Here is a 13,979-nt window from a genome sequence, read left to right on the forward strand (position 1 = left end):
CACAGTCGGCGGTCGTCGAAAGTCTGATCAGCGGCGAAACGCGTCGGCTTTTATACCTGAGTCATCGAAGGTTCTAGATTAATCCCTGATGCCCGCGTGTCTTCCAGAAAGTTCTAGACAATTCGCGTCAGTCATGCAATCAGATAACATAAGCGTCGGTGAAAACGGGCAATGGAAAGAAGCATCGATAACGTTCTACAAACTTCCGATACAGGCGCGGCCTGCGCCGAGCGATAACGTTTAACATTTGTTAGCCGGTGCAAAGCGGCCACCGGTGAAAGATAAACATGTATACGTGTCAATATGCAGAAGACAAAGATAATGTTCAATAGCCTAGCAAGGGAACAAGAATTCAGGATCCCCAGTCAGCATCTAGAGTCTGTAAAGGAATACGTTTATCTAAGTCAATTACTCACAAGGGACCCTGATCATGAGAAAGAAATTTACAGAAGAATAAAGTTGGGTTGGAGTGCATACGGCAGGCATTGCCAAATCCTGACCGGGAGCTTACCACTGTCGTTGAAAAGAAAAGTGTACAATCATTGCATTCTACCGGTGCTAACATATGGGGCAGAAACATGGAGGTTAACAAAGAAGCTCGAAAACAAGTGAAGGACCGCACAAAGAGCGATGGAACGAAACATCTTAGGAGTAACGTTAAGAGACAGGAAGAGAGCGGTGTGGTTCAGAGAGCAAAAGGGGATAGACGATATTCTAGTTGACATTAAGCGGAAGAAATGGAGCTGGGCAGGCCATGTAATGCGTAGGAAGGATAACCGGTGGACCATTAGGGCTACAGAATGGATACAAAGAGAAGGGAAGCGCAGTCGAGGACGGCAGAAAACCAGGTGGGATGATGAAGTTAGGAAATTCGCAGGCGCAAGTTGGAAAGCGCTAGCGCAAGACAGGGGTAATTGGAGATCGCAGGGAGAGGCCTTCGTCCTGCAGTGGACATAAATATAGGCTGATGATGATGATATATATATATCTATATATATATATATAGAGCACTTATATAGCCCTTGTGCACCGCAGCGCCCCTAGCGGTCTCCATGCAAACCAGAGCTACGGACTACGAGGGACAAGGCTTGGCCCTAAGGTGCTTCGCCCCTAAAATCACATGGTCGCATGGATACACTCGGGAATGTAGTCGTTCCAAGTCCATGCCTGGTATATTAAAATTGCCAACTAAACGCATCTTACAGTTCTCATACGCATGCATATGTGCTTGTAATTTACTTAAATATTCGGCTGGCGCATATGGTGGTCTGTCCATCGCATATAGAATTGAAGTGGGGTTCCAACAAGAGTTTTATGCATATGCCCTCCAGTTCAGGTAAATTGTGCAGCAATGCAGCACCAAACTGCTTTTTACGGCGATGCTGTTTATGGCTAAGATCCGGGGTTTCACGGTGTCTGTGTGCATAAACTATCATCATCAGCAATGGCTCGAGCGTCGTCGCCTTCTTCCACAGCTGGCTCATTAGCGCCCCTCGCAGCAACCGCGCGAACGCGCTCGTGCCACTGCTCGCGCGTTCGTCGTCGTCTTCTTCCACAGCTGACTGCGTTGCCGCTAATCATTCCAGCGTGGAATTACGCTTCTCTTCTGTTGTGGGAATGGGGAGGCCGCGTTTACGGGAGATGAGCCATTGCTTAAGTGGGTATGAGCCATTCATTCTCTTACGTGACGGACGTATTTAATAAGAGGTGATACGCAAATGTGTGTGCGTACCTATCGCCACGATGACCACCGATCAGGACAATATGTTCGTGCCTTTGTTCGAAATTCTGTGTCATCTCTGTGTCGTGTGCTAAACGGCTTCGCTGGTCATCCACCTTCACAGAGTGGAATGGCTCATGAATTTTTAATCAGCGCTGCTACTCCACCGCCTCTAGGAAGCGTACATGCAAGCGCTGTAAGGTTAGGGAGCCTACATGAAAGCGCTGTAAAACGGCGCTTGAACGTAGCCTCCCTAACCACCTCTCGATCTATCTTTGCGGAGAACACTATACGAGGGCGGCAAAGCGTCTTCGTCGTAAATTTCACTGCGCAACCATATCTCATTAGTGACCGTGATATGGGGATTAAGCTGCAATGTTACTTCGAATTCCACAGTTTTATTTTAAACGCTGCGGGCGTTTTAACTGATTAAGTGGAGCACCTTTCGCACCGTCGCCGTGTCACATCATTCCAGTGCTTGCTCGCTCCGCTCGCTCATTAGTGTGAATCTTTTGCTCTGTTGGCCGTCCCGCATATTTATCAATCTTGAGCTTGTCGTTCACCAAGCTAACTCTCGTCCCTTGCTGTGTGTCGCATTTCGCACTATCCCAAAGCAGCTTGCGTTTTTGTGAACTACGGTGTGAATAGTCATTCTTGATAAATGTTTTCCACCTTTCCTGTTCGTCCCCATTCTATAGAATAGTCCTTTTTTCGGTAAAGGGATGCGGACACAAAAGTTGGCGGGTGGTTTTTTGCGTCAGAACAAAAGTTGAACTGTTGAAAATGACGAATACTTAAGCTGCTTTGAAAAAAAGAACGAGAAACATCTTTTTTTTTTGCGATTTTCTGTTGCACCTTGCCTCCAAGCGGCCGCCGACAGAAGGTGAAATTTGACGTCATAACACCCACCCAACCGCGTGCGCGCGCGCGGCCAAGGTCGGTCACAGCCGTCGCAGTGTTTCCGGAGGTGTCGATTCCTTGCAGCGTTTGTTTAACCCCTTTCGGCGATCTTCGCACGTGGTCCGTCCGAAACATTATCCCCGTCGGCGCTCCACGCAGGTGGTGCGTCTTATGAGCCTTCCTGTGGTCGTTGCTCGGTATTGACGCGTTCGTCGCGGCGGAAGGAAATGCCGGGACATTGCTGTTATAACAGCATCGTCGGTCGGGACACGCCGTCGCACACGTTTCCCAGAGACGAGAAGGTGAGTAAACTTTGGATACCTGCCTGTCAGCCATCACGCCCAGCCTGGAGACCTCTAAGAAATGACTTCATTTGCGGGGACCACTTTGTCGACGAGGATTATGTGACCAGCCCGGCTGTGCTGAAAAGCCTCGGCATGCCGTTCAAAAGGCAATGCTTAAAGCCTGACGCTGTGCCGTCGGTCTTCTCACAAAAACGCAAGGCAGAAATTATCAGCGGTGCGTTGGAAAAGAGGAGGCGAAAAGATGTCGGTACTGTTTTCATTCACTTGCAGCCTTTTTGAGCAGTGTGAGCGCGCGGCTGGGGCGAGATGCCAGAGGCTGGGCACGAAGACAGTGAGGTCTTTTAAAATGTTTTCAAAGCATAGCAAACGAATACAACGCTAGCGAGCGCGGCTCACGAGATCAGACACACACACAGCTCTGCTTCTCCACAAGCTAAAAGAAGAAAAAACTGGGCAGAACGCCAGACAGCTGCTTCCATCTGTCAGTCGGCTGGCGAAGTGGACGTGAGTCTTGGAGGTACTGATACCTCACAGCAGTTGCTCACGCCGACGGCATAAACTACTATTCAGTCATCCACGCAGTGCTGAAGTACCCCGCAGCTGCCTCACCTGCGTGCGCTCTTGAAAAAGCAAGTTTACAGAGGAAACGACAAATAATTCGTGCACGAGTGTCTGGTGCAGAGCAAAATCTTCGCGCTACGGTTCGTGAAAACCTTACCGGCTCTTCCACGGCCACCCGCTCTTCGTCGCTTGACACGGAAGGCTCGTAACCGTAAGCGGTAATATTTCTTGCCAAGTTGGAATGGTCCTCCTCTTCAGAAGTGCACTCATCGCTGGTAGGGCCCCAGAACTCGAATCCTTGCTCGCGATTGCGGCGTCGGCGCGCTTCGAATGACCGCGGCCGGCCGGCTGGCTATCCGACGAAGGTGTCGTGACGTCACGCCTTCCAACTCCCGCGGGTCGGGCGGCGAGGCGAGCGCTCACAAAAACGCCAAAATAAAGCCATCGGCTCAAAAATGAGCTAAGTTACTACTTCTTTTCGGTGTAATCACACACTGAGAATTTATTTTCAGCATTTTCGTAAAATTTTCAGATTTCGTGTCCGTATCCCTTTAATATCTGATAGGTATAATATAACATGTATTTTTCCTCCTTTTATCGTGAGCCCGTGAATATGCCCCACTGATTCACACTTGACTCCAAATTTAATCTTAACAACGTCTCCAATTATGTTTTCCTTCAGCAATGTTTCGGTTTCGTCTGTGCTCTCGGGAATGCCAGGAATAATGCAATAAGAATGGTGGCTTCGATCCTCAATATCTGTTCATTATTTTGGAAGCCCAAAACATGTTCTATTGATTTCAGAGACGCTTGCATTTGGACTGCCTTTGAACGGCTAATCCAAGCAAGATCGAAACCGAGCGCCACGGGAGCACATAAAAGGCGGTGCCGCTCTCATATCCGACCGAAACACCGCGTGATATGCGTGAGGAAGCTTGAAGCAGAACGTCTCGGCCAGTCGCGGCAGCCCTTGATCATACGACGCGCTTTGTCTGGCAAGTGTGTGCGGCTTGGTGTCGGGTCAGGATTTGCCTCAGCGTGCTAGAATTCAAACTTCGCCCCAGACTTCTTTACGGGGCATTGCTAGCTGACGCGCCGCGGGACGCGCTCAGTCCCGATCTCGCCTCGATTTAGCTTTGGAATTTCATGATGAATCTAATGAATTAGGTGCAACTTTCAAGAATTTACAGCGTAACCTATTACGGGCTCATTCCAATAGCCGTTTCGGCTAGCGATGTTGTCCGCCACTGCCGGTGTCCGTCGCAGCTATCGCTAGGCTCCTACCGACTATAGGGGATTGGCCAAGAAATGGTTGCATTGTCTTGAAGAAAAAGTCACATGCCTGCGCGGCAGACTCAGCACAGTCACAGCGTAAGCTGGTGGAGCGGCTCCATAGAAGCTCCATTTTCGGCACCTCGCACGTCAGGGTCTCCGTGGCGAAGTCTCTTTGCGACGTTTTGAGAACAATCTGAGCTGCCCGCCCGGCGTCGACGGCGAGCTGCGGCTTGTGCTGCTCTCTGCACAGCGGTCGGCTAAGCTCGACGTTGCCTGGTTGCAGCCACGCGCGTAGCTCTACGATTCGCTCCTTTAGCAGTGGTTCGCACTTTGCGAGGAGACACATCAATTGTACCGAAAAGTAAACACAGCTATCGATCACCATTATGTTGCGCTTAGTATTACACTGACGGGAGAACTAAAGAACGAACATAAAAGCGAACGTAAATCTACTTTTTGTGCCTTTATCTCCGTTCTTTAGTTCTTCTGCCAGTGTAATATTAAGCGCAACACAATCATGAACACCCACAAACTAGCCCCATTTGTTGCTTTACTAAACAGGTATCCAGACTACACAGTGCACATGTCACATCCCTTGACACGTGGCACGATACGATGTTTTATTGGCATCCCCTTTGAAACGGGGTGGTGACGAACTGTCACCTAGCCTGCTAATCAGGTATGGTATAAATACATGTTTTGATTCTAGCATTTTTGTATACATCTCCTTATTCTTCTTCTTCTTCAAGACAATCCATCCCCCCTTGGCCAATCCCCAACTTGTCACGCGATGTGTTATGTGCGCCGCGTAGCGTCGATACGTGGGCAACTTGTACTGCAGTTGCATATTATAGCACCAGGTGGCACGCCGTGTAGCAGTTGCATAGGTAGCGGCACAAGGTAGTTTGTGTTTCCTATCAAGTATGTGACTTCTACCCCCTATGGGCTCTCATTACATTGTTTTATGGAAAAAAATACGTATTGCCTAAAAAGAACACCCTTTATATAGCCTATATAGCTATAGGTTATAGCGTATGTGATTTAGGGGGAAGCTTTAGCTGTTGTGTTTCTATCTAAATACATCGGCACAATAAACCGTTTTTATTGGTAACCACCCCAGTCATACTGGAAAGGTTCGTGGTATTTGCACGTAAAGTAATACTGCTGCAGAAATTATTTTCACTAATGCAGTGATTTTCGTTCAAAAATTGTTGAATCTTTAAAAAGAAAACTAACCAAATTTTCATCTCTGTAGCCCAGTAATACAGAATGTCACAATTCTGCGCACTGCACCTATTAACATAATTACGACAGAAAAAAATTACATTGTCCATTCCTTTGAAAATGGCGCTAAATTGTGTGTAGTATTTTTTCAATACCTTCGAAGTCATTATAGCACTTTCGCATAAGCTGCCAATTAACCCTTTGTAGAACATGTTTTTTTACAAAACTCCCAGCATTTTTTGCGTGGTATGAATACATGAGGAGCTTGGAAATAGTTTATAACAAATATCACTTCTCCAACAGGGCGTTTGTTTAAGTAATTAGGACGCACATGTCCCATTAGCTCTCTAGTATCTCAATGCAAAATTATTTCTAACCACTTCCCTCGTGAACCAAAAGTCGTGACATTTCGTTTGTCATACAAGTAAATTAGGTACTCAGATGTAGTTTGCAACTAATGACAATTCCTTACATTAGGCCGTTTAGTTAAATATAACGGGACGTGTTCCACTGACATTACATGACTTTTTCGAAATGGGAGTCCCTTGTCCCACCAATCTTCAAGGGTCACAATCACAAAAAAATATATGTAACCACTTCCCCTCCTAAAATGCACCAGCGCCCGACCGACAAAGTGGCACAGCGGAGGCCTTAAAGGAAAATGGTCATGTGCCCACTTTTCGACAGGGCGTTGAACACCGACATCACCGGTATTTTTGTAACTGCATGCTTTGGCATGGGCACTCACAGTGGAGAGCCTTACTGACTAGCTCTTAGCTAAGGAAACAAGGATGGGTGCTTATTGTGAGGTAAACGTGTAAATTTAAATGCAAGAAAGGGAAATAAAATATCGGACATCCCGAGCACATCATGAGTTCTGGAAGCGTTCCATTCCAACAAAGAAAACAATTTCTCTAGGTTTCTCACGCTTGGTGCCAGTCAGCACCCATTCCCCAAACTATTCTCGCATGAAGTGTTGAAACCTGTAGGTAGAAGGCAGAACCAAACAGAGATAAATCAGTCCACTTGGATGCTGAGAAGCGTTTGCGCGCACATATAAAGTGCGACGTACATTTCCCTTTGCCCTACAAAGAGACAATACAGTCGAAGCCGGAACACGAATTATTGTGTGTAACGAACAGCAGTAAAACATCCTTAAATTTTTCTGTAAACTTTTTTATTATGTATATCGAATTACCTATATATCAAATGTGTTTGTGATCCCATTTAGATTCGATACGTATAATTTCGACTAATATATATATATATATATATATATATATATATATATATATAATTGGTCCCACTTAGATGCTTTTCCAGATGCAGTTACCAGAAATGCGCTATGTTTTGTTGTTGCGTTACGGGTTCGTAAAATTCGTGCTTCAATTTTTCGAACGTACCAATATTCACAATTGTTTAATAATTTTAGAACTCAAGTGCAACAAAGTTCATTCAAATTGGTTCAGTGGCTGTATCGTGAGAACATTTCTCTTCTACGTGCATTTGAATATAACAATCAGAGTTGGCCCCAAGCTAAAGATTAAGTGCATTTTTAAGTCGTATGAGTGCGCCTTACTCAGCAGGTTTGAATTGATGTTGCTTGTAATAGAGAAGCTGCGCCATAACCACTGCCGAGGGGAGGCTGCCCACATTGCATTGTATACGTGGGCTGAAAGCCGGAGGCGTCGGAACCCGAGCAAACATCTTTCATTTCTCTCCACTAAACGAGTGGCCTTTATTTTGATACGAAAGCGTCAAATGACCCATCGAGCAAAAACGCCGGCGTCTGCCGTTTGGACACGCGAAAAACGGCACAGAAATTCCCATTGGCTGCGACGCCACGTCACGAGCGTGCCTCGACGGAGCAGAGCGGGCGAAACGGGACACGTGTGGCCGCGACGCCACGTCACCCTCGCTCTTGCTCTCGGAAGCCTGTGTTATTAGCGCGTTCCTTGTCCACGCAAGCACTCACCTGCGTTCAACTGCGCCTCGGCAATCTGTAAAACATTAGTGCAGCTTCCACTGGAGGCGCAATGCTGAAGAGACAGCGGAGCTGACGGGCACCTAGCTAGTCCTGGCTTTTGGGCTAGGCTAAGCACTACCAAGTCATCCCCGCATTTCCGGAATTGATTGCTTATTGATCGATTATTTATTATTGGCTATCGATGATTGACTAAGCTTAAGTAGTCCCAACCATGCTTATCTAGACTTAGCCAGGCTCAGCTTCGCTAGTTCACTGGAGTATGTGCCATTGCGCTTGGACCCTTTCTGCACAACCGCCAGCATCGGCCCACATTTCCTGTTCGCTTGTTACGGACTAACGCTCGGCTTAAACAGCTATGCTGTTAAAGAACCGTCGGTGAAACAGAAGAAATTCGAACGGAAGCCGTTGGCGGTAGTGAGATTCGAACCTACGACCCTACGCTCAGAAGCCGAGTGTCTTACGCACTGGGCTAAACCAGAGCCTCGTTTGCCTAAACGCGCTCGTTTGCCCGCGAGGAGTTCATAACTCGAAGGACCGCTCAGCGACGTTCTATTAGACATTTATGCTTTCGCATTCACAAATCATAAGAAATGTTTAAATGTCCTTCGATATTTTTCCTAATCGGCGTTTTTTAGGACTATGGAAATATAACCGTTACTTTCTAATATTCTGTGTTGGCGTAGTTGCATACACGTTCGGTAGTTCATTCGTACTGAAAATTACGAGAGAAATAAATCAATTGTCATTGAAACATAGCATTGCCTCCGAAAAATATGTCGCGATTTCCGCACGCAACCAAACTGGACCACATGGAACGCTAAAATATTCTTTCAGACAGTCTCTCAAAGAGGCCGTTGTAATTAAGAAAAATATCCGCCGTGGTTTGCTTAGCGGCTTTGATGTTGCGCTGCTCAGCCCGAGGGGTTCGCGGGATCGAATCCCGACCGCATTTCGATGGGTGCGAAATGCAAAAACGCCCGTATCCCGTGCTTTGGGGGCACGTTAAAGACCTCCAGTGGTCAAAATTAATCCGGGGTCGCCCACTACGGCGTGCATCGTTATCAAATCGTGGTTCTGGCTCGTAAAACCCCAGAATTCAATTAAGGAAAATATTTGCCCACCTATATGATTGCAACGTTTCCTACAATTGCAATTCAGGCTAGATGTTTCCTTCTTGCCATCTGCGAAACTGTAAGCTCCTATACCTTTCAAAACCAGTTTGTTTGTAGACGTTATTCGACGCTTTCAAGTTCCGGTGTTTTTCTATTTTCGCAGGAAGGGATGGAACGATCCCCCGCTTGGAACGCCGTAATGGACGACGTTTTTCTCGTAGAGCTCCAGAACGCAGGGGTAGAGGATGTATCCGCAGTCGCCAGAGCACTAGTGGACTTCGGAACAGAGCCCCGCGGGTCGAGCCTCCAGTTACCTCTTCACTGTACCGACAGCCCGACCAGGACCTGCCGCCTTCTCAAGCAGCTGCCAAAACTAAATGATCTGCTATACTACATAGGGGCTGAAGTGAGTGAAACCAGGCCTGGCGGAATAGCTGTGCGCTGCTACACAAGCATCAGCTTCAGCAACTACATCAGGAGAGACCAGCGCATGGTGGAAGCGATCATATGCTTCCAATGCATCGTCGCTAGGCACCGCTGCGTCGACGTACTTGAGGTATGCTTAGAACCTGATGATTACGTTAAGTTTCCCGCACATAACATAAGATCTTAGACCCTGTAATGCCACCACACAGATACACATCATGCAATATTCAAAACAAATTGTTCATCGTTGTTTCTGGCCATTGAGGGTTCGTTTGTAGAAGAAAATGTCGGTGTGTCACCTGAAAGGCGAATCATCAATTGCGATACCAAATCAGTAGAGAGCTATACGCAGTAAGGATAGTATTAACGCGATAGCGTTTAGGGCCCCGTGTCGCAGAAAATCCGGCGTTGCCGTCGGCATTGCCGCCCGCGGCCGAGAAAATTATCCCCAACCACGCAGGCCCTCCAAATATATTTACCACTAATGTTGCTCACACTGTGCATTCTTTACAAAGTTATTCCTCGGAATTTTGAGTGACAGCCCACAAACAATTGTCATGAAACAAAACACCGATAGTGGATGCCTTTTATGCTAAATCTTCTCAGTCTGAAATATTAAAGGTGCAAACAATAAAAGAAAGCCGGCCCACGAAAGAGGCCGCGTTTCTACCAGGAAGCGCACCTTCGTGCATAGCGTTCACCGCCAGCGTTTCGCGGTATACATTACGGTTACATAAGGTGCAGTTGCCGGGAGAGAGAGAGAGCGAAGTGACTTTATTTGCACCCGTTCTTCTTCTTTCTGGGGTTTTACGTGCCAAAACCAGTTCTGATTATGAGGCACGCCGTAGTGGAGGGCTCCGGAATAATTTTGACCAGGGGTTCTTTAACGTGCACTACAACGCAAGCACCCGTCAAATAGATGATCCCCGAAGGCGTTTGGTGTGTTGCGACACCACGGATCCGAGAACATGAGGGTTGTGGGACCCGCCCACTTTTAACCGTGCGTGGCTTAGCTGTGTCCGGAGAAAAGGGGATCCTGGGGGTTGAGCCAATGCTGAGTGCCTGGACCTTTATGGCCCCTCGGCGGAGGCAACACACCCCTTTTGCCTCGGCTTCACGTAGACGGCACCCCTGGGCTCGCCCACCCAAATCGGCGGTCGCCTTTCCCACCCCCTCTCCAACCTTTTGCTTTCATAGCTGTCTCCTTTCTTTTGCTATCCTCTCTTCTCTTCTGACTCTTCCTAATTTTCATAGGCGGCTTGGGTTAACCTTGTGTATGTGCCCTCCCTTGGGTATAATAGATTATAGTGGCAATGTACGGTTGGCGCTTGTAGCCTTGCGCGTTAAGCGCTGCAGCGTCCCCTAGTTGGGCTCCGTGCTGGGTGGCTACCATTCCTGCCGAAATTAAACTACTATGGGAACACCAGCTTTTCCCCACATACTTGATCGTCATCCTGTAAAAAGGGGACGCACCGATGAACTTAACGTATCGTTCAACCGACTAAAAGAAAACTATCCAAAATTCCATGTTGTACACAGCGAGAACTCTGAAAAACCAGCCAGATCCATTTCCCCATTCATAGTTGCCAAATCTTTGACCGAAGTTTTAGGATCCGGTTATAAAGTTATTAAAATGACTAGCGGAGACCTTCTTGAAGTCCCTCAGAAACATCAATATGAGAAACTCGGCAGTCTTGTGACGTTTGGCAACACACAATTTCTATATAACCACACCGATATATGAATAGCTCACGCGGAGTCGTATCAGAAGCAGACATCCTATAATTATCGGAAGCTTAACTCCTAGAAGGATTGAAAGATCAAATGTTACCAATGTAAAACGTATTATCATCGGACGGGACTACAAAGAAATCCCCCACCAAACATCTTGTCCTCACATTTGGATCTAGCGTTCTGCATGAAACCATCGAAACCGGATACATTAACTGTCCGACCATATGTCCCTAACCCTAGACGGTGCTTCCAATGCCAAAGATTCGGCCATAGCTCGCAGAGCTGTCGTGGTCAAATAACTTGTGCAAGGTGCGGAGTCCAGGGCCACTCTTCCGAAAACTGTAGTGGCACTCCTCACTGTGTGAACTGCAGTGGTGACCACGCATCCTATTCACGTTCCTGTCCGAACTGGAAAAAAGAAAGACATCATCACCCTGAAAGTGAAAGAAAATATTTCCTTCAAGGGAAGCCCGTAAGAGGTGTTCACTTTTCCACAGCACACCTTATGCTGATGCGGCGCGTCGGGGGCAGCGTCGCAGCGGCCACTGCCACCTGCCCAGCCCGCACGCAGCGAGCTGTCGCTTGTGGCCCCTGCCACCGGGGTGGTAGGAGCTACGCCTACTCCACGCAACCAGCAAACAGGCCCGGTTACCCTAGGGTTGCCGGCACCGCAACAGTCCTCGGCGGCAGCCTGCGCTTCGCGTAGCGAACCCGCAGGACCACCAGCAGCTCCCACGGTGGGCGCAGTCAAGGTTGCCTCACCCTCTCCGGCCCCTGCTGGCACTGGCAACAGCCGGCGTAGCTCAGGCCCAAAGGCAGCCCCATCGACCGCTGGGCTGGTGGGCGCAAAGGTCTCGTTCCTTTGCGGCGAGACTTCCTCGCGAAATTTCTCGCTCGCAAGGGCGCGTGTCCGGCGCCTCACAAGAGGCAATGGACACTACACCCATCCCGACGGCGCACGAAGCGCTTAAGAAGCGGCGAGGCTCCCTCGACTGCTTCAGAAAGGACAAATCCCGCGTTACAGGGCCTGGAAAGTCTCTCGAATCTAAGGCAACACTTCCTTTTTTCAGCACCAATTTACTTTCAGCATGGATACACAAATCATACAATGGAACGTGAGAGGCCTTCTTAGGAAGCTGGATGATGTGCAAGAACTTCTCCACGAACACAATCCAAAAGTTCTGTGTATACAGCAAACTCACTTAACGTCGTAACATACTTTCTCCTTCAGTATGTTACGTTTCGTAAAGACCACGATGATGCTCTTGCATGTTCAGGTGGTGTTGTCATAACTCACAAAAGCATAGCATGTCAACGTTTAAAGCTGCAAACACCACTTGAAGCAGTGGCAGTTCGACTTGTTCTCCTAAAGAAACTCGTCACCATTTGCTCGCTTTACATACTTCCACATTACCACTTACACAAACAGGAAGTTCAGTCCTGTATATACGAATTGCCAGAACCTTATCTTGTTCTTGGGGATCTCAGTGCACACAGCGGTCAATTGGGCGACTCTCGCATTGACGCGCGAGGCCGTCTAATTGAAGGCTTTCTTTTCTCATCCGGTGCGTGTCTGCTAAACAAAACGAACCGACATATTACTGTCTTGCAAACAAAACTTTTTGTTCTATAGATCTCAACATTGCTTCTCCATCCATATTACCTGAACTTGAATGGGAAGCTATAAAAAACCCATACGGGAGCGACCATTTCCCAATACTGCTGAGAGCAACAAGACAATACGAATCTCCACAAACGCTCCCCGGTGGAAGGTCGATGCAGCGAACTGGGAGAAATTCAAAACACACACCAGCATGATCTCGTGGACTGACATGTCTTTGCTCGGAATTGATGGTGCCGTCGAGTATTTTTCCAACTTTATAATTGATGCAGCTTCTAAGTGTGTCCCCCAAACAAGTGGGCTTTCTAGCAAACGCCTTGTTCCGTGGTGGAATGAACAATGCCGGAACGCGCGTAGGCAGCAGAACAAAGCATGGAGGCAGCTTCGTGATTCTCCTACTGCTGACAACCTTGTCAATTTCAATAAAATCAAGTCCCAAGGTAGGAGAACGCGCTGACAAGCCAGGAGAGACAGCTGGCAAATATCCTTATCAAGTATCAACTCATACACGGATGAGGCCAATGTTTGGAACAGGGTCAATAGAGTAAGAGGACGACAAACACATCCGCCTCCTCTGGTACACATGCAGGGAGACAGCCTGGAGGACCAAGCGAACCACTGGGTACACATTTTGAACATGTGTCCAGTTCATCGCACTATTATTCAGCATTTACAAGATACAAAGCAGCAATAGAAAAACAAAAACTAGACCGAAAGAGCATCGGGAAGGAGCCATATAACCTACCTTTCTTTCTAGCAGAGCTGCATGCATCACTCACGTGTTGCAACCAATCTGCCCCAGGTTATGACCGCACACTATACGAAATGTTGAAAAAACCTGCCCTCTGAAACGAGAAAACCCTTCTGTCTGTATAACTCTATATGGATCTCCGGCGAGATCCCCTCTGCCTGGAAAGAGGCCATAGTGATCCCTATCCCGAAGCAGGGCAAGGATCCATCGTCCGTATCGAATTATCGAAAGCTCTAACAAGCTGCATCTGCAAAGTCTTCGAGAAGATGATAAACCGCTGTCTGATACATTTCCTAGAATCAAAGAAGCTGCTTGAGAGAGAGAGAGAGAGGAAACAACTTATTTAAATAACGATCATGCTTG

The 13,979-nt window shown here is 47.7% G+C and overlaps 1 protein-coding gene across 4 annotated transcripts in view; it reads left to right on the forward strand.

Moving 5' to 3' along the window:
- Window positions 1-13,979, forward strand: part of LOC119450619 (uncharacterized) — a 114,411-nt gene that overhangs the window by 13,813 nt on the left and 86,619 nt on the right. For 3 of the 4 annotated variants that reach the window (XM_049666061.1, XM_049666057.1, XM_049666059.1), the window contains exon 2: window positions 9,248-9,640. The exons of the other annotated variant lie outside the window; for it this stretch is intronic. In XM_049666061.1, coding sequence (XP_049522018.1) covers window positions 9,254-9,640 — 387 coding nt within the window. In that variant the 5' untranslated portion in view covers window positions 9,248-9,253. The remainder of the gene's footprint in view (window positions 1-9,247; window positions 9,641-13,979) is intronic. 4 annotated transcript variants of the gene reach the window in all.

This window comes from Dermacentor silvarum, chromosome 4, assembly GCF_013339745.2.
Source record: "Dermacentor silvarum isolate Dsil-2018 chromosome 4, BIME_Dsil_1.4, whole genome shotgun sequence".
Classification (NCBI taxonomy): domain Eukaryota; kingdom Metazoa; phylum Arthropoda; class Arachnida; order Ixodida; family Ixodidae; genus Dermacentor; species Dermacentor silvarum.